Raw genomic sequence first — 18,113 nt, forward strand, 5'->3', positions numbered from 1 at the left:
AACAATATAATATGAACATATTTTTCAGTTTTTTTGAATCCGGAAAATATTCTAAAATTTTAAGAAAAGAATATGTTTTTTAGTTTTTTTTTAAAGGAAATTTGTTTTATGTTACTTAACAAGGTCTAAATTGTTCCTATACTAAAAGAAACTCATTTCCACGTCAATTAAAAAATATGTCCCATTATCATCTCCTTAGTGACAATTAATTTATTAAATATCAATCTAAATCCTACCTATAAATGCAAAAAAAATCTAAAAAGTAAGTTGATATAATTTTTTTATTGTTCTGTTGTGATTGAAAGACAAATTGAAGCTAAAACCTTAGGAAGTAATGAAAGCCTCAACACCTGAGAGATGATGAACTAGGTAACATTTAAAAAAAAAAAATTTGACTACCATAATTATTTTAGGTAACAATACCAAACAAACATAAACACAACCATAAATTAAGTTTTTAGGAATATAAAAGAGATTATAAAAGAGAAATTAAATACCTTAATTTTTACAATAGTTTGACCTAACCATCTAGTTCACTCTCGAAATTATAAGCTTAAGTATTTTCATTTCACTTACTTGGTTTTTTTATATGTTAGACCACATATTTTTATAATAACACTCTAAGCTCTCTTTTAATGTCATTAACCTAGTCTAGGAAATCTATCAATCAGCTAGTAAACATAATCTCTCACTTTTTAAAATATAAAATTTAAAAAATACAAGTTTTTTTTATATGTTAAGGTAAGTTCTGGTTAGTAATGTTTTTTATATGTTGATCAGCTAATAAACATAATCTTTGAAAAGTCAAACTACCTTTTTCTATGAAAAAATATTAAATTGATGTATTTTTAGGTGTGGTGATTTTAATATATTAATGTAAAAAAATAAAATAAAATCTAAAAAATATTATTTTAATATATTTTTAATTGAAAAATACTTTTGTAAAATCATTTTGCACCATACTACCAAACAAAATAAAGTTTATAGTTTTGTGAAGAGTGAAGTGAGTTTGGCAATAGCTCTTTAGAAACCTCTCTCATTGTGTAAGAGAAACATTAAACGCTCTGGTCTTTCCATCATGTAACGGGTTCTTGGAAAAATCAAACACTGTAATCTTTTCACAATGTAATATTGTTATAAAGCATCATAAAAAAATGGACACTACTAAAAAAAATGTGGCTATTATCATTAGATTTTAGCAATGAAATAATTCAATTGCTAATTTAGGAACAGGTTATGTATATATAATTTTTTGTTAATATCAGCAAAAGATTTATTAATGAAAAATTTGTTACTAAAAAATTCTAAATTATCTAAATAAATAAATTATATAAGGAAACAACAATGGATTTTCCATTGATAAATTTGCTATGGATTATTTATTGCTAATTCCAAAAAAAATATTTTTTTAGTTTGTTGTCTCCACCTGAACTAAATCTATACATCGTTGATATAGCTTTTGGAATTCTAAGAATTTGAATCGTGGGTGAGCTAAACACGCTCTCTCTCTATTACCTAAATAAAAGAAATTAACCTAACTTTTCATCTTCCTATTCTTCATCTTAACATCATCCAATCAACATTGATATTCAATATTTCTTTGTAAAGCACAAACACCAAAGACCTACGACAACAACCTATTAGATCCATCATTACCACCATTAAACATCGTCAATCCACCATCTCTTCTCCCTAATATAGATCATTTTAGAAGCTCAAAACCTAACCAATTTTACACCACCAATCGATCTATTTTTGTTGTCACTCTTGATAACTTTAAGGTCTATTTCTCTCACTATTTTTTCCTCATTTTTATCTTTTTTTCATAATTCGATGTTCTAAGATTAACTCTTTAAGTTATCCAAATAATCAAATTGTACATGCGTTGGGTTTTGTATTTTTCTCTTCAATAATCTAAGTATTGTTAGAATTTCTTGTTTTTGTTGTTACTGGTTTTGTCTGAGTTATTAGGCTTACTAATTTAGCACTAAATATAAAAAAAAATTATAAAGAAATAGATTTCCATGCCTTTTTGTAATATTCTTTTATTAAGAATGCTCAAATGTGATTTTAACAGATGTTTATCTGTTATTTTCAAGCAATTTTTTTCAAGTAGTCAACACTGCACATTTCTACGTCAATAGATTATTTGACGTCGGTTGCATTTTCTTGGCTGGAGATTTTGAATATACCAACAACTAAAGATGGACAAGAATAATTTTAGTTTGTCTTCTCTCTATAACCAAACTAATAAAGATGGGATTGAGAACCATATTTTTTTTTACTTAACATGTTTTTTTTTTCACTTGTCTTATTTGAAGCAGATCCCACTAAAACTTCCTTAAGTAAATTGAATTGTTATTATTTTTTTCATTTCCAAGCTTCTGAATTCATTTAGCATTTCCTAGCATGAGTATTAGTTCTACTCAATACAATTTTTTTCTAGGTAAGTTTGCAACTAAGCTTTGGAGTATTGTTAATTCATAAGTTTTTGCTATTAAATCTACCTAGTTACTTTGGAGTATTGTGTATTGTTGATGGAAAAAAAATTATGTATATATGATACATTAGTTGGGATTAATATAAGTGTGTAATAACTTTTTTAAAAAATATGAACTAGTAATTAACAAAGTTGTTTTGATGATTTATTATATAACATCTTAAATTTAGATTAAGAAAAATATTAAATTACATAACATTCTAAAATGTTTGCTAGTGTTTTCATGATAATTAGATTAATATGGATGATTTATCATAGATGTATTGTCGTTTTATGGATGATCGTCTTCATCCTGAATACATTGTGGATGTTAGAAGATTTATCAATTTTGCATTTCTAATTGATAAAAAATAAATGTCTTTATATGAGGTGCAAAAATAAAAAGTTCTTAAAGGAAGATGATATTTGTAAGCACCAATTGACAAAAGTTTTTTTTACTTTATTATGAAAATTGGATTGTACATGGGGAGCCTTGTGTCTTAGAACCAATGTTGTCTGGACCTTCATTAGTTGGGATCAGTCATGTTGTTAATGATGTTTGACTAGAAAATCCATATAGAAATTTGGTTCTTGATGCAATGGGAGTTGATGATAAATACTCTAATGATAGGGTTTCTAATCTTGTGGTAGCATATAAGTTTCCAAATCCAGAGGCAACTAATTTTTATAAATTGTTAAAAGTTGAATGAGCCTTTGTGGGATAAGTGTGACAAACAATCCAAATTATTTGTTTGTATACATTTGTTTAATATGAAGTCAACTTTAAATGTGACATAAATTATCTTCAACAAATTTATTGATTTTATAAAAAATTGCATGTCTAATGATAAAAATTTGGTATCAAGTTTTTATGATGTCAAGAAATTTATGCAACCATTTGGACTTGGTTATGAGAAATATGATATGTGTCCTAATTATTGTATTTTATACTATAGGGTAGATGCAATGAAAACAAATTGTGATTTTTGTGGAAGTTCATGATACAAACCTAGAAATCCTACTAGTAAATGTTCTAATAAGGTGAAAAGGCAATTCAATGCTTTTTCTTGACATCAAAACTTTAGAGACTACTTGTATCTTCACATCATGCCAAAGATATAACATGACATTATTTTCATAAGTTAGATGATATGGATATAGTGCACAAATCTGATAAGGAGGCATGAAAGGAGTTTAATCATGTCCACTCAAACTTTGCTTCAAATCCAAAAAATATTCGGTTAGGATTATGCACTTATAGGTTTAGTCCATTTGATATGTCTTCAAATGTATATTTCTGTTGGCCAATAATTGTGATTATTTATAATTTACCTCATTGAAAGTGTATGACTAGATCATTCATGTTTTTGGTAATGATGATTCCTTAACCAAAGAATAAGAGGAAAAAGCTTGATATTTTCCTAAGACTTTTTATTGATGAGTTGAATAAGTTGTGGTCTATTAGTGTTAAAACCTATGGTGTATATAGGAAGGAAAACGTTCAATCAAAGCCAACTTTGATATGAATCATTAGTGATTTTTCAACATATGACATGTTATCGGGTTGGAGTATTCATAGCAAGTTGTCTTGTTTTTATTGTATGAAGACCTTTAAATTAAAACATAGAAGGAATTTTTTTTTTCATCGACAATTCCTACCTATGAATTACCTATATAGATATCAATCAAATAAGATTTTTAAATAAGTAATTGAAAGGCTCCCTCATTACCTCATCAATTTGGTTTGGAAATGTTATATAAAGTATATAAGTTTACTTAGGGATATATTGGAAGTTCCTCACATAATAATAAAATTTCTAGCACTAGTGTTAAATATAATTGGGTGAAGAAGAGCATTTTCTAGGAGCTTTCATATTAGCATACAAATTTAATTTTGTCATAATCTCGATGTCATGCATATTAAAAAAATCATTTGATAATATCTTTTACACAGTTGCGGACTATTCGAATCAACTTAGAATTTTGAATTGGAGGGGAAAACTGAAAAGAAAAGTTAAATTCATATAAGGAACCAAAACAAAAAACCAAGATCAAAAGAATAAGGATCAAATTTGAAAAAAAATAACAAATCATAATTATGGATTCAGTGATCAAATTGAAGATAAATTAAAATTTGATAAAAGAACCAAGAACAAATTTTTTTAAAAAAATAAAGATCAAAGTTGAAATATCAGTAAATGAGAGGACAACTCTAAAATTTTGAATTGTTAAAGCACATTTCAAAAAAAAAAAGAGCAAAAAGACAAAAATAAAAAGAAGAGGTCACGGGCAACACACCACCACTCCACTCAAATTAAGATGTCTCGACACTTTCAACGTTGTTGTGGAAGTTGTCATTTGGATGCTAGGAAACATCACACACGCCACTAAAAGACCGCGGACATCTCCCATTACACACACAACCAATTTTAGTTTTAAATTATATTTTATATTTATTAAAATATCAAATTGCTTATAAGTCAACTTGATTATAACTGAACCAAGTGGAAATACAAAAAAAAAACCCTAGATACTAGTTAAATAAATTTTTGTTTTTAAGAGTAATTTAGTTTACACTATGTTTTAGAAATATAAAAAGACTAAGTTGTTCTCGATCAGTCTAGTAATGAATAATGGATCCTATAAAAAATATCATATCACTTTTAATAGTCAATATATATATATATATATAGTAAAATAATCATCACATTATTATAATAAACAATGATTCCTCCAATGATAAACAATATTTTATCTCTCTAATTAGCTTTTATTAATATAAAAATCATAGAATTCCATCTTTTAATAATGTTAATCTTAACTCATCTTCTTTCAATTTTTGAACCGAATTAGTATATTATTGTTAGACCCAAGAACTTTAAATCTAGCGTGGTACCCAAACTCAAGTAGCTTGGATTTGACGTGTTTATCAAATCCAAGGTACTTGGATCCAACAACCCTTGCTAGACTCATGCAAACAATAAAAAAAAATTAATTGTTTACTTTAGTTTTCATGAGAGAGAAAAGAAAGAAAAAACACAAACAATCGATCATCGGTGGCAATCCAACCATGATCTGTCTACTCGCACCGCATGATGTGGAAGAGAGCATGTCTGCGCATCTATCTAGAAGATGTATGGACAAATTTGGCTGCTAGAAGGCATCTCACATGCCTCCTTAATGGCATAGACATCGTTCATTTGTTGTCGCGTGTGACATATGCGTTAGTAGTTTTTTGAATAAAAAATAGAAAAGACAACATAAAAATATTAAAATGCCCCTATGATCCTCTTAATTACACATCATACCCATATAAATTTTATTGTTGCAATCCATAATAATATGTATATAAAAATATATTAAAATCACCATGTCTTTTAATTTTAATTTTATTTTTTATAATTATAATATGATAATTATAGTTTGAACGAATATTTCAAAAATAATAAAGAATATCTTCTCCTTTACCGTGGTAGTATTGTTACCATGGTTTGCTTGTAGTTTCCTGTTTTCTCTTCTTGTTTACAATGTAATGTATTTTTTTTATTTAAAAAAATTTCAAATTATTGTTTTTTAAATACTTTTCATCTTATTAAGATTATTAAAAAAACCAAAAAATAAAAAAATTGGAAAACAATATTTTTAAAAATCACTAAAAAAAAAGGGAACAATCTGGATTAGTTCTCTTGCATGAGTAACTACTGTCATTTTATTTTATTTTATTTTATTGTAAAGGTGAGGCAAATCTGAATAGAAAATGTATTTAAAAGATGATTTTTTAAACAAAAAAGTCCTTGAATTATCAGGGGCTAAGGGGGAAATCCTTTCAGCTTTTTGTTCATTTTTTTTTATATTTTGTCAAATGTAATTAAATTTCAAAAGGAAATTTTTTTTATTATTAAATGACAAGTACAAAATTAAATTTGAATGAAAATCATAAATGTGTACCTTCTACTTTTTGCAGAGATTAGATGTTTAAAGTCCAACATTTAATTTCAATTGCTTTTTTTTTTATTGAACCAATGTAAACCAACACATTCATAATCTCGCTTTTCTGATGATTTGCTGTCTGTTCGGTTATAACATCATTGAATTTATCTATATCTTAAAAAATAATAATTATACATATATTAAAAAAAATAATCTTTTATAATAGAAGAAGCACAATTGAAATTATCTCTTTTTATTGGCGACAAATCTGTAATTTTTTATTGTTTTTTTTATAATAAACAAGTTTTTCTTATATTTTTTTTATTTTTACATGGCTTATTTATCATATTTTTCCTTATTTTTTAAATATTTTTATTTTTCCTTTTATTTTTTTAAATATTTTTTTTTATTTTTTAGACTTATAATATTTATTACTTCACATTTAGCCTATTTATACCTTTTTTTTTCTCATCATCATGCTTTTGTAATTTTTTTTATTTTTTTCTCTTTACACTTTTTTTTAATTATTATATAAATACTAAAAAAAAGATATTTTAATATAGCAATTACATCATTGTTTTATTTTTTTATTATGTTAAAAATGAGCTTGAGATCTTATATGTCTTTATTAACATATATAATTTTTATTATATTTTATTATATGTAAATATTGATTTTTTTATTTACAATTATATTTTTTATTTATCGTAAAAAAACACGTTAATAAAACCCATATATTAATTTATTTTTATTAGAAAAAAATATTTAATATGTAGCGAGTTGAATAGACATGTAAATATTTTTTTTATTTATTAGCATATATAATTTTTAATTTATTTAATTAAAAAAATTTTAATTTTTAATTAAAATTTTTATTACAAAAAATATATTAAAAAACTTGCATGTTTATTTCTTATAAAAAAACTTGCATTACCCACCCAAAAAAAAAAAAGAACTGAAACAAGAAAGAGTGGGATTTTCTTTTCAGCGCTCCAACCAAGAAAGCATCCGAAACAAATGGACGGCGCGCAACCACCAAACGGCTCAAACCCGGAGGCGGACGATCAAACGGTCGAAATCGATCCATCAAGCACCATCCTGGACCTAACCAGCTTTCAGCTTCATGATCTCAGCTCAGTGGATTTATCTTCGAGTCTCACCGAGTTAGACCTGACCGCTAATCGGCTATCGAGCTTGGACCCTAGAATCGCTCATCTCTCGAACCTGAAAAAGTTCTCTCTCCGTCAAAACCTCATCGACGATGCTGCTGTTGAGCCTTTCTGTCGCTGGGACTCGTTATCCGCTCTCCAGGTAACTCATTTTTTCAATTTTATTTGTCTATTTTTGGCTCTCTAATTATTATAAAATAAAAAAGGTTAGTTCAAGATAACTGAGTGATTATTATGTTTTAATCATTATTTTTTTAATTGTTATTATGTATTCGCAGGAGCTGGTGTTAAGGGATAATAAGCTAAAGAAAATACCGGATAGCAGCATATTCAAGAATCTTTTGGTTTTTGATGTTTCTTTCAATGAAATTACTTCATTGCATGGATTGTCTAAAGTCTCAAATACTCTCAAGGAACTTTATGTATCTAAAAATGAAATTACCAAGATAGAGGAGATTGATCACCTTTATCAGTTGCAAATTCTCGAACTTGGTTCCAACAGATTACGGGTTAGTTCTCCTTTTCTTTTGAACCATATTATAATTTATCCAAGCTTAAGAATTGTTGGGTTTACGATACACAATGTGTCGATGTGAAAGGAAAACTTTTAGAGATGTAATGGGAAGATTGCGGATGTTATGTTTTTAGGAGTTTCTGGAGCGTGGGATGTTCTAAATCTTGAGCTGCTTGCTTTGGTTTTCTTGCAGGTGATGGAGAGCATGCAAAATTTTACAAGTTTACAGGAGCTGTGGCTGGGAAGAAATCGTATCAAAGTAGTTAATCTATGTGGGCTGAAATGCATCAAGAAGCTTAGCTTGCAAAGCAACCGTTTAACTTCTATGAAAGGGTTTGAGGTACTTTATAGAAATTGCATTTTTAATAGCGAGACAAACTCATGGCACTCTTCTTTATATGTACGCGCGCGCGCGCACATATACAAAACTCATGGTATTCTGTCATATTGAAATTGCTGTCTAAATGTGGTCCCCTTTATATTATTTCTTTCCATTTTGTCGTTATTTTAGGAATGTGTTGCTTTAGAAGAACTGTACTTGAGCCATAATGGTATTGCCAAAATGGAAGGCTTGTCAACCTTGGTCAACCTCCGTGTACTCGATGTATCATCTAACAAGCTAACTTCAGTGAATGATATTCAGAACCTTACCCAGTATGTTTAGTCTTCCTTGCTCAGGATTATGTTGTCTCTTACCCGGTTCATTTCACTGCTTGACTCACGCCATGCTTACAGGTTAGAGGATCTGTGGCTCAATGACAACCAAATAGAATCACTTGAAGGCGTTTCTGAGGCAGTCGTCAGTTCAAGAGAGAAACTAACAACTATCTACCTTGAAAACAATCCATGTGTAAGATATTCTTTAACTTGGAAAACCTGACATTTTCAGGACCCACTGCCTGCATTCTAATCTATAGCTGATTGGATGACATTGCTGATGATTCAATGCGTAGAGATATTTCTATCTTGCTTTTTGTCTAGTTTTACTGGTGGTCACAATTAAATAGAGAAAGCATTAGATCCGGACCTTTCCTGCTCTCAAAGGTATATCCAGAATGATAGGTCTGCCCCCTCATTCGTAGCTTTGTATCAGTAGTTCTCCTCCCACGCCTTCACCTTTTATTGGATCAACTAGATTTCCCACGTCACCCTAAAAGCATGTTGTTAGATTTCCGACACTTTTATCCCACCTTTTTTTTTCCAGATCCTTGACTCTTTGCAACAAGTTTCAAATAGTTGTTGCAAGAAAGGCTTGTACTTGTGAAGATAGAGAACTCACATACTAAAATTTTTAGTAATAGCGGGCCTCTCTTTCCCTGGATATTTTTTATGAAAAGTTTAAACTTTTTTTTTCTGATATACTATAACATGTCAATCATATGGATTCTTGATATGCTGGTTGATTGCTGTTAATAGATTTTTTTTGAAAGCTCTCTAGGAGCGCTAATTGCTGTGTGCTCACAGGTTTTATTGTTCCACGAACCATGGACATGAGGAATAAAAATGTTGATACTTTTTTTAGCAGTTAATCACTCATATTTTCTCATATCCTTAAAAAGCAATTAGAATATGTCAACATTATTTATCACCATTCTATAATCATATTGAAGTTTTATCCATAAATAGTGCTTTGCTATTCACACAGACAATTTTATTTAGCATGTTCATTAGATAGAAAATTTTATCATTGTTTGTCTTTCTTATATTTGAACCTATTCCTCACAAAGATGTTTTGAGACCAATGAGGTACCACAATCATGTCTCTTCAGTCAAATTGTATCCATGAATTTATGTGTTACAAGTTCTGGAGCCATAAAAAGAAAAGAAAAGAAAAGAAAACACTGAAATTGAATCCTCTTTGTAGCTTTGTTTCCAGACAGGACCCAGTTTTGCTTGGGTATCTCCTTTTCCCTCCTTGCTGTTTCCTTTGTTATTGTGGAGCTTTTTCACGTATAGTTTTGCTTCTTCTATTGCAGGCAAAGTCTACAATGTACTCTGCCTTTTTGAGACAGATTTTTCCAAATATTCAGCAAATTGACTCCAGTGTGTTTGCTTAGAAGTTTGCTGAGTCCTGAGTTTTTCTTGGTTGGACAGCTCTCTCTACAAGGTCAAATCCTCTTTGGGTAACACTCCTTAATCACATAGCATTTCTATTTTTAGCTGCACTCATTGGGCATTGCTTTTAACAAGTTATCATGAATTTGAATTGCAGGTGCCATTATGCTACAAGTTTTTCTTTCAGGGGAGAGAACTGCTTTTGCAAGGACATTACGGATGCAAATTTTAGGCATTACTCTGGTATCATATTATCACAAATACCAGAAATTTTCAAAGGAGTCGTATTTTGTTGTTTGTTTTGATTTCTTAGGCAAGCTTATTTACCTTTTGTTTCTCCATGGTTCTTTATGTAAGTTCTTTAGTTTTCTCCTCCAACATCACATTTAAAGTGACTATGTTGTTGTTTCCCATTTAATCTTCTGATAGTTTTATGTATTGTAAAAGTTTTGCTTATTTTTGGGAATGTAGGAAGAACTCTTCTTACAACGAATCTCATAATGGGAAATGAATTGTGGAAGTCTGTTCATTTTGTGTATTTGGTATTGTAGTAGTTTTTGTAGTTGTAGTTTGAAAAATATTGTTTTATAAAAACATTTTTGGTTGAGGTTGATTGGTATTTATATATATTTGGTTAAAACTATGTTTGAAATTGAAGTTGAACAAAAAGTAGTTTAATGTGTTTGGTTAAGATTGTTTTTCAAATTGAGGTTATAAAATATATATATATATATATATATATATATATATATATATATATATATTAATATTAATATTGATGGTGTTTAATTTAAATATTGTAAATTTAACTATTGTTATTTTATTATTAAATAAATAATACTTTATATAAAATATTATTTATTGTTTCATTAAACTATATGCAATTTCATCATGTACAAAACTTATTCAACAAAGACTACAGTTTTTATGGTTTTATGAGCGTGCAACATCAAGTAAAATATCATAAGAAACAAAATTAGGATTGCGATCAAATTTTGTAAATGTTATGTAATTATGTGATATCTTTTTAATTTATGTATTTTCATTGAATAATGTTAAATATTAGTTTTTTTTAAAATAAAATATAATTAAAAAAATTAAATTTTTATTTTATTTTACTGGGTTGGATATGGTCTAATATATTTAGTTTTGGGTTGGATTCCGGCTAGTCATGAACAGTGGAGAGTGAATTAATTCAAGTAAAGACGCAGAAGAATGAATTAATTCAAGTAAAGACGTAGAAGAAGGAGAAGCAACCTGAAGTTTATTGATTTCTGTTACTGTACTGAGTGGGTACCTGTATTTTAAACATAAATACTGAAATTATACTGAGTTTCGCAGTAGTAAATTATATTTAGTAATTAATGAAACAATTTATTTATATTTATGTGGTGAGCTTAAAAATCTGTGTGGTGTGACTTATGCATGTCTGGTAGGATTTTTAGGTAACAGACTGTTACATAATATGCCCTCGGTAGTATTTAGATTATTGCAGGATAAATGTTACAGCAGGGGAAATTGTCTTCTAGAAATTGGGGTTAAGGGTGTGTTTGGTATTGCGGTAGCTATTGTGGTTGTAGTTTGAACAAAATTGTTTTATAAAAAATACTTTTAGTTGAGGTTGGTTTAAAAAAATATATGTTTGGTTAAAACTGTGGTTCAAATTGAGGTTGAATAAAAAGTAGTTTAATGTGTTTGCTTAAAAATGCTTTTGAAATTGAGGTTATAAAATAATTTTAAAAAATATATATTAATATTTATGGTTTTTAATTTAAATATTATAAATTTAACTATTGCTATTACATCATGAAATAAATCATACTTTATATAAAATATTTTTTATTATTCTATTAAACTATCTACAATTTAATGTGTTTGCTTAAAAATGCTTTTGAAATTGAGGTTATAAAATAATTTTAAAAAATATATATTAATATTTATGGTTTTTAATTTAAATATTATAAATTTAACTATTGCTATTACATCATGAAATAAATCATACTTTATATAAAATATTTTTTATTATTCTATTAAACTATCTACAATTTCATTACGTATGAAATTCATCCGATAAGTGGATAAATGAATCCAGAGAGAGAATACAATAGTTTTATAGTTTTATGCAATTTTACTAACATCAAACTTTACCCCAATTTTTTAGGGTGTAAAGGTATAATTATATTTAAAAAAAAAAAAGAAAAAAGTGTTTTTGCTCTCAACCCAGAGTGATAAATTTACCATCTTAAACTACTAAATATATCATCTCTACTAATATTGATAGAGACGATGAATGTTTTCCTACGCCTTATCTTCTTATATTAGAAATTTTGTAAGGCTACTACTACTATTAGAATTATTATTCTATTTTTCACTCAAAATATATATTAATATTTTATAATTATATTTCATCCTAACTCAAAATATGGTATACCCAGCCATATAACTTTATATATATATATATATATATATATATATATATATATATATATATGAAAATACAGGCTTTTCCGCCTTGCTTTTTGATATAAAAAAATTAATAATCATAGACCGAAATACTTGTACACCTATCTAATTAAATAAATTGTTATTTAATCAAGAGATAATTAAGATTAAAATATTTGATCTAACAACACGGATCTTGGACCCAACTATCAAATAACTTAATATTGAATGACAAAACTGGAAAAAAAAAAGATAAACAATGAAGAAAAAATTTGGGTTAACTTGGGTTATCTCGCTAACATAAAGACCATGGACACAAGACTAAGATAGACCCATACAGAGGAAAGTGAAAGAAAAAGGCACGAAGATCAATTCTAAAAAAAATTATATATTGAGGGATGAAAAAAATTATATAGGTTGGGATTAACTCTATAAAAGAGGAAAAAACAACAAAGAAAAATCCTAAACTTAAAAAATATCAATGAATTAAATTGAAAAATAATATAATAAAAAACTAAACAAAAACAATAAAAAAATGGAATCAAATTCAATATAAAAAATTAAAATTAAATATTTATGAATAAAATTAAAAAATAAAAATAAAAATAAAATTTAAATTGATATTAAATAACTATCTAGCAAGAACTAGATAAATGGATTTGAAGATAGTTCACAAAGAGTGGTAGTGATTTGATGGTGGTAAGAGTGGTGTCTTTAATGATGCAGGGTGCTGTGGGAGTGGCTTTTATAATGGTAGAGATGGTGCATTTAACATTAGTGGCAATGAAATCATGGGTTTGATGGTGGCAAAGAGTAGTGGGCTTGAAAATGATTGATTTCGATAGTTTTTAGGTTTGAAATAGTTGAAATCATATTTTTTTAAAAAAAATTAAATTTGTTCTACTTAATTTTTTTATATTTTCAGATTATTTTGATGTGTTAATATTAAAAATAATTTTTAAAAAATTAAAAAAATATTATTTTAATACATTTTAAAACAAAAAATATTTTTAACTACAACTATTACCACATTCTTAAACATTCCTTTCATTGTTAGAAATTAAGGGTATCAATGGTGCATTTGAAAACAAAAAAAAAATTCTTAAAAAAGCAAACAATAGTTATGTGATATGTCAAGCATAAAAAAAAGTTGAGTTATTTTTTAAAGTATTTTTTTCTTGAAAGTATATTAAAACAAATTATTTTTTATTTTTTAAAAATTATTTTTAATATTAACACATTAAAACAATTTAAAAATATAAAAAAATTTAATTTTGAATAAAAAAACAAATTCTAAATTTTCGCCAAACAACAAGCTGCGTTCCCAGATACCAACACACAAAAAAAAATAGGAAAATAATTTGTGCTACTTTAATGCTTCTTGATTGTTTGAAGATGATATTTCTTGTCAATTTTTGCTATAAAGATTAATGAGATGCCAAATGATTTGTGCTTCTATTACCATTGTTGTTTATTTAGGTCATGTTTGTTTCGTTAAAAGTGGTTTCGGGAAACCACTTTCCAAACTTTTATATGTTTGTTTGCTATTAGAAAAGTTGGTCAATAAAAAACACTTTCCAGTCAAAAAAAATTTTGGCTTGGTTTTCAGGAAAGTGTTTTCTTAAAACATTTGACCAAAAAACACTTTCCGAAAGTTGTGAAAAATTAGAAATGTTATATTATTTGCTGATTATATCAAATTTGGTCTTCAAACCTTTGATTGCTATATATATTTTGTCTTGAATATTTATTTTTCAATTTCATTTCTTAAATTTTATTTTTTATATTAACTTTTATCCTCATTTTTATAATTGTTATTTGTTTTTCCCTTATATTTTCTTATTGAAATTTTTTATCTATCAAATTTGGTCCTCATTCTTTTAATTGTTACTTATTTTATTTGAAATAATTGATGAAATGTTAATTATTATTATTTTAATTTCTTCATCTTTCATTTCATTTTTTAGATTTGATTTCTATTATTTTGATTATTATTTATTTTATTTGAGATAATTTATGAAATTATATTTTTTTTCAATTTCATCCTCATTCAACTTTTTAATTTGTAAGATTTATTCCTCATTATTTTAATAACCTTGAAAAAATAAAACATTAATAAGTTATTTTTCAACTCATTTTTCATGACATAATCAAACACTGAAAAATATTTTCTAACTTATTTTTCATTACACTATCAAACATCGGAAAATAATTCACTTTCCTGAAATTTATTTTCTAAAAGGAAACTACTTTCCAACAAATAAACAGGGCCTTAAGTATTATAAAATGCAGTGTTTTGAGAGAAATTCTGAAACGTGGTTATTAAAATCAATACAATTAGGGAGTTTAAAAATGATTTGTGCTTATATTTTGAATGAAACATTAATTGCTTTTCATCAATTTATTACATGTTTCAAATTATATTTTTTTATTTTTAATATCAGCATATCAAAACAATTTAAAAATATACATAAAAAATTAATCTAAAGAAAAAAATCATTTTTTTTTAAATATAATGCCTCCACAAAAGCAAACACTCCCAATAGGATGTGAGAAAACACTATTCTCTCACACCTACAAACATTGTTGATTTATTGTAATCCATAATGTTTTGTCATTTTTTTTTTGCATATTGATCCTTATTTTTTTCCAGGTTATTAAATCTTCATTATTATTAATTTTTGTCCATATATTAAGTGTTTATAAAGATTTTGAGTTAATAATTTATTTTAATCTACCTTTTAAATATTTATTGTGATATTAAAAAAATATTATAACATCGAGTTGATACTTGATTTTACAATATATTATTCAATTATATACATTTATAATAAATATTTGATTTAAGTCAAAAAGTTATTTTCAATTATATACATTTATGGTTTTTCTATAAGTCAAGAATTAAAAAATAGCTTAAATAAAATTATAAAATCCACACCAAACAAAATCAAAGTAAAAAAAAACAATGAAAGTTAATAACATTATAGGGCTGGAGAATGAACACCAAAAAATAAAAATAAAAAAAAGAATAGGGATCACATTAAGAAATATCAAAAGAAGGGTGACAAAATAGACGACTAACCCAGAGAGAGAGAATCAACTATGAATTATATGGACAATCTCTCGTACGTGAGGCATTATTTGAAACAAAAGCTAACACGTGCCATCCCATTTTGAACCTCAAGAAACCCCCAAAAACCAGAAAACCCCTCTTTTTTTTTTCTCGTTTTTTCTCTCTTTCAATCGAAGAAGAAGAAGAGATGGAAGCGATACTAGTAGACTGTGTAAACCACAGTCTTCGCCATTTCATGCATCGAAATGCCATATTCATGTGCGAACGGCTCTGCGCCGAGTTCCCTTCCGAGGTATCCAAAAAAGCGCCGATTTTTTTTTTTTAACTTCGACCCATTTTGTTTGGTCTCTGAGAAATCGCAAGAAAATTGAAGGGATAATCTTTTACAGGTTGCAAACACAGTGTCTGTAATTTTTATTGGTTTCTCAAGAACAGTCAGGGGTCTTACTATTTACTGGCAAGATCGGTTATTTTTCTTTTTGATAATTTTATGGCGATTCGGGACTGATTGGAGCTCCACGTGGCTTTAGTTTTTCCTATTATTTTTCTGGGAAACACTGGGACAAAAACGTCCGAAATTCTGTTGTGTTATGTGAATTTGACATTTTAAAATAACTAAATATGTAGAATTTATCTAAAAAAGGGCTAAGGTTTTGATACCTGTCAGTTATGGAATTTTGGGCTAATCGAAAGAGGATTTTTATTGGATTTGTTTATTCACTGCTTGCTTCAATGCTGCTATAGAATCAAACTACGAAGATAGCTAGATGAAACCTGGAGTCTTTGTTTACGAAATATCTTAACTAGTTGCATGTTCATTTTGACAATGTTTCCTCAAAATTTGAGGATATGGTTTCACACTCATCCCTTAACAGTTCCTCTGTCTTCATAATCTATTTTGATACAAATGTTAAATGTTTATTTATTTTTCTTTTTGCTGTACTAAATTTTACCTGACTTCAAAATAATTGCATTTGTTTATGCAGACAAATTTGCAATTGTTAGCAGGATGTTATCTGCAAAATAATCAAGCATACTCTGCATATCATATTCTAAAAGGTAGTATGCTTCTTCTTGTTTTCAGCTTTCAGATAGTTGTTAACTTAGGATGATCTTAATTTTTTTAGTCATTGTTTTTCTTTCTTGTCGTGGATTTTTTTTCCCTCTCCCATTGATCCATTAAAAGCATTGTGTATTCATGTATCTTTCAGCTTTTTTCTTTTCGTTATTACCTGTAGGAACACAAATGGCTCAATCCCGCTACTTGTTTGCGATATCATGCTTTCAAATGGATCTTCTAAATGAAGCTGAAGCTGCATTATGTCCTACAAATGAGCCTGGTTTAGAGGTGCCTATTGAAACTCTTAACTAAAAATTGTTTGCCTTTTCTATAGTACCTTTCATCCATGAAACAGACTGTTTTTATCAGCATTTTCTGCCGTAGTAGATATGAGATCGAAGTCCTAAAATTCATCATTGTTGAATGCTGGGTGTAGCTGTGTACTTTTGGACTCACATTTCTTGGCATTGATGATTTGCTCATGTTGTTTCTCCCCTATCAGGTTCCAAATGGTGCACCTGGGCATTACCTTCTTGGGCTTATCTACAGGTTGCGTACCTCTTTCCCAAATATTTAATGATTAACTATCACAAGAACTTTTTTTCATTTGCTTTAGTCATGTGTAAAATGCAAGTTACAGACAAACTTTGGCTGTTTTCCCTGTTAGAATTAAGAGAATAGTTTATAAAAAGATCCTTAAACTTTTGTTTCAAGTACAAGCCTATATTCTCATTTATTACTGTAAAATAGCAAGAAAGGAAGAATAATTGATATAAAACTATTTTTTTTCTTGACTTTCTAGATTCTTTCTACTGTCTGTGTTCTCTGCTAAATGCTAACAGAAGAGAGAATGATGACCTCTATTTAATTTTTCCATCGATTCTTTGAAAATCTGAAATTCTTAATTTCATAAAATTTTATGAAGCCAGTGATTTGAATCATAAAGTTTTCATGAAATGATTTTAAAATATTAATTTCCCTTTCAAAAGGCTGTAGAACTGCACATGTATCATGCAAAGCTTCTTGATATTCTAAAAGCATTCTCCTTAGTTGTTTATAGCACCTTACTATAAAGAAGTATCCTGGTTTTAGTTCCATATTTGAATTTCTGAACCTGCATAATTATTAAATTTTGTTTGGCGATATTTATTCACTTCTCTGTTTACATCCTGGTTTAATATATCAATTTCTTATTCTTTTAAGTTTATTTGGATTCAGGTATACTGATAGAAGGAAAAGTGCCATCCATCACTTTAAGCAAGCTTTATCTATAGATCCTTTATTCTGGGCTGCCTACGAGGAGCTTTGTATATTAGGTATGGCCATTGAACATCTGTGCAAATCTGTGTCATTGGCAATTCTGGCCCACCAGCCTCTGGTTCAAATCAAAA

The 18,113-nt window shown here is 27.7% G+C and overlaps 2 protein-coding genes across 3 annotated transcripts in view; both read left to right on the top strand.

The window, feature by feature from the left end:
* The first annotated feature begins 7,347 nt into the window (after nucleotides 1-7,347).
* LOC133673933 (protein phosphatase 1 regulatory inhibitor subunit PPP1R7 homolog) lies at nucleotides 7,348-10,685 on the top strand. 2 transcript variants are annotated; one of them, XM_062094870.1, is made up of 7 exons: nucleotides 7,348-7,720; nucleotides 7,857-8,087; nucleotides 8,286-8,432; nucleotides 8,604-8,746; nucleotides 8,828-8,942; nucleotides 10,069-10,215; nucleotides 10,305-10,685. In XM_062094870.1, the coding sequence occupies exons 1-6, from the start codon at nucleotides 7,427-7,429 to the stop codon at nucleotides 10,147-10,149; spliced, it is 1,011 nt and encodes a 336-aa protein (XP_061950854.1). In that variant the 5' UTR covers nucleotides 7,348-7,426; the 3' UTR covers nucleotides 10,150-10,215; nucleotides 10,305-10,685. The 2 variants fall into 2 exon arrangements, with proteins under 2 accessions (XP_061950854.1, XP_061950855.1); XM_062094871.1 differs by having other exon boundaries at nucleotides 10,069-10,199.
* Nucleotides 10,686-15,725: 5,040 nt separating this feature from the next.
* The window catches only part of LOC133674705 (cell division cycle protein 27 homolog B-like), a 7,625-nt gene continuing 5,237 nt past the window's right edge, over nucleotides 15,726-18,113 (top strand). The window contains exons 1-5 of the mRNA XM_062095915.1: nucleotides 15,726-15,954; nucleotides 16,649-16,721; nucleotides 16,901-17,010; nucleotides 17,225-17,271; nucleotides 17,941-18,107. Of these exons, the coding sequence (XP_061951899.1) occupies nucleotides 15,850-15,954; nucleotides 16,649-16,721; nucleotides 16,901-17,010; nucleotides 17,225-17,271; nucleotides 17,941-18,107 (502 nt within the window). The 5' untranslated portion in view covers nucleotides 15,726-15,849. The remainder of the gene's footprint in view (nucleotides 15,955-16,648; nucleotides 16,722-16,900; nucleotides 17,011-17,224; nucleotides 17,272-17,940; nucleotides 18,108-18,113) is intronic.

This window comes from Populus nigra, chromosome 15 (assembly GCF_951802175.1).
Source record: "Populus nigra chromosome 15, ddPopNigr1.1, whole genome shotgun sequence".
Taxonomy (NCBI): Eukaryota; Viridiplantae; Streptophyta; class Magnoliopsida; order Malpighiales; family Salicaceae; genus Populus; species Populus nigra.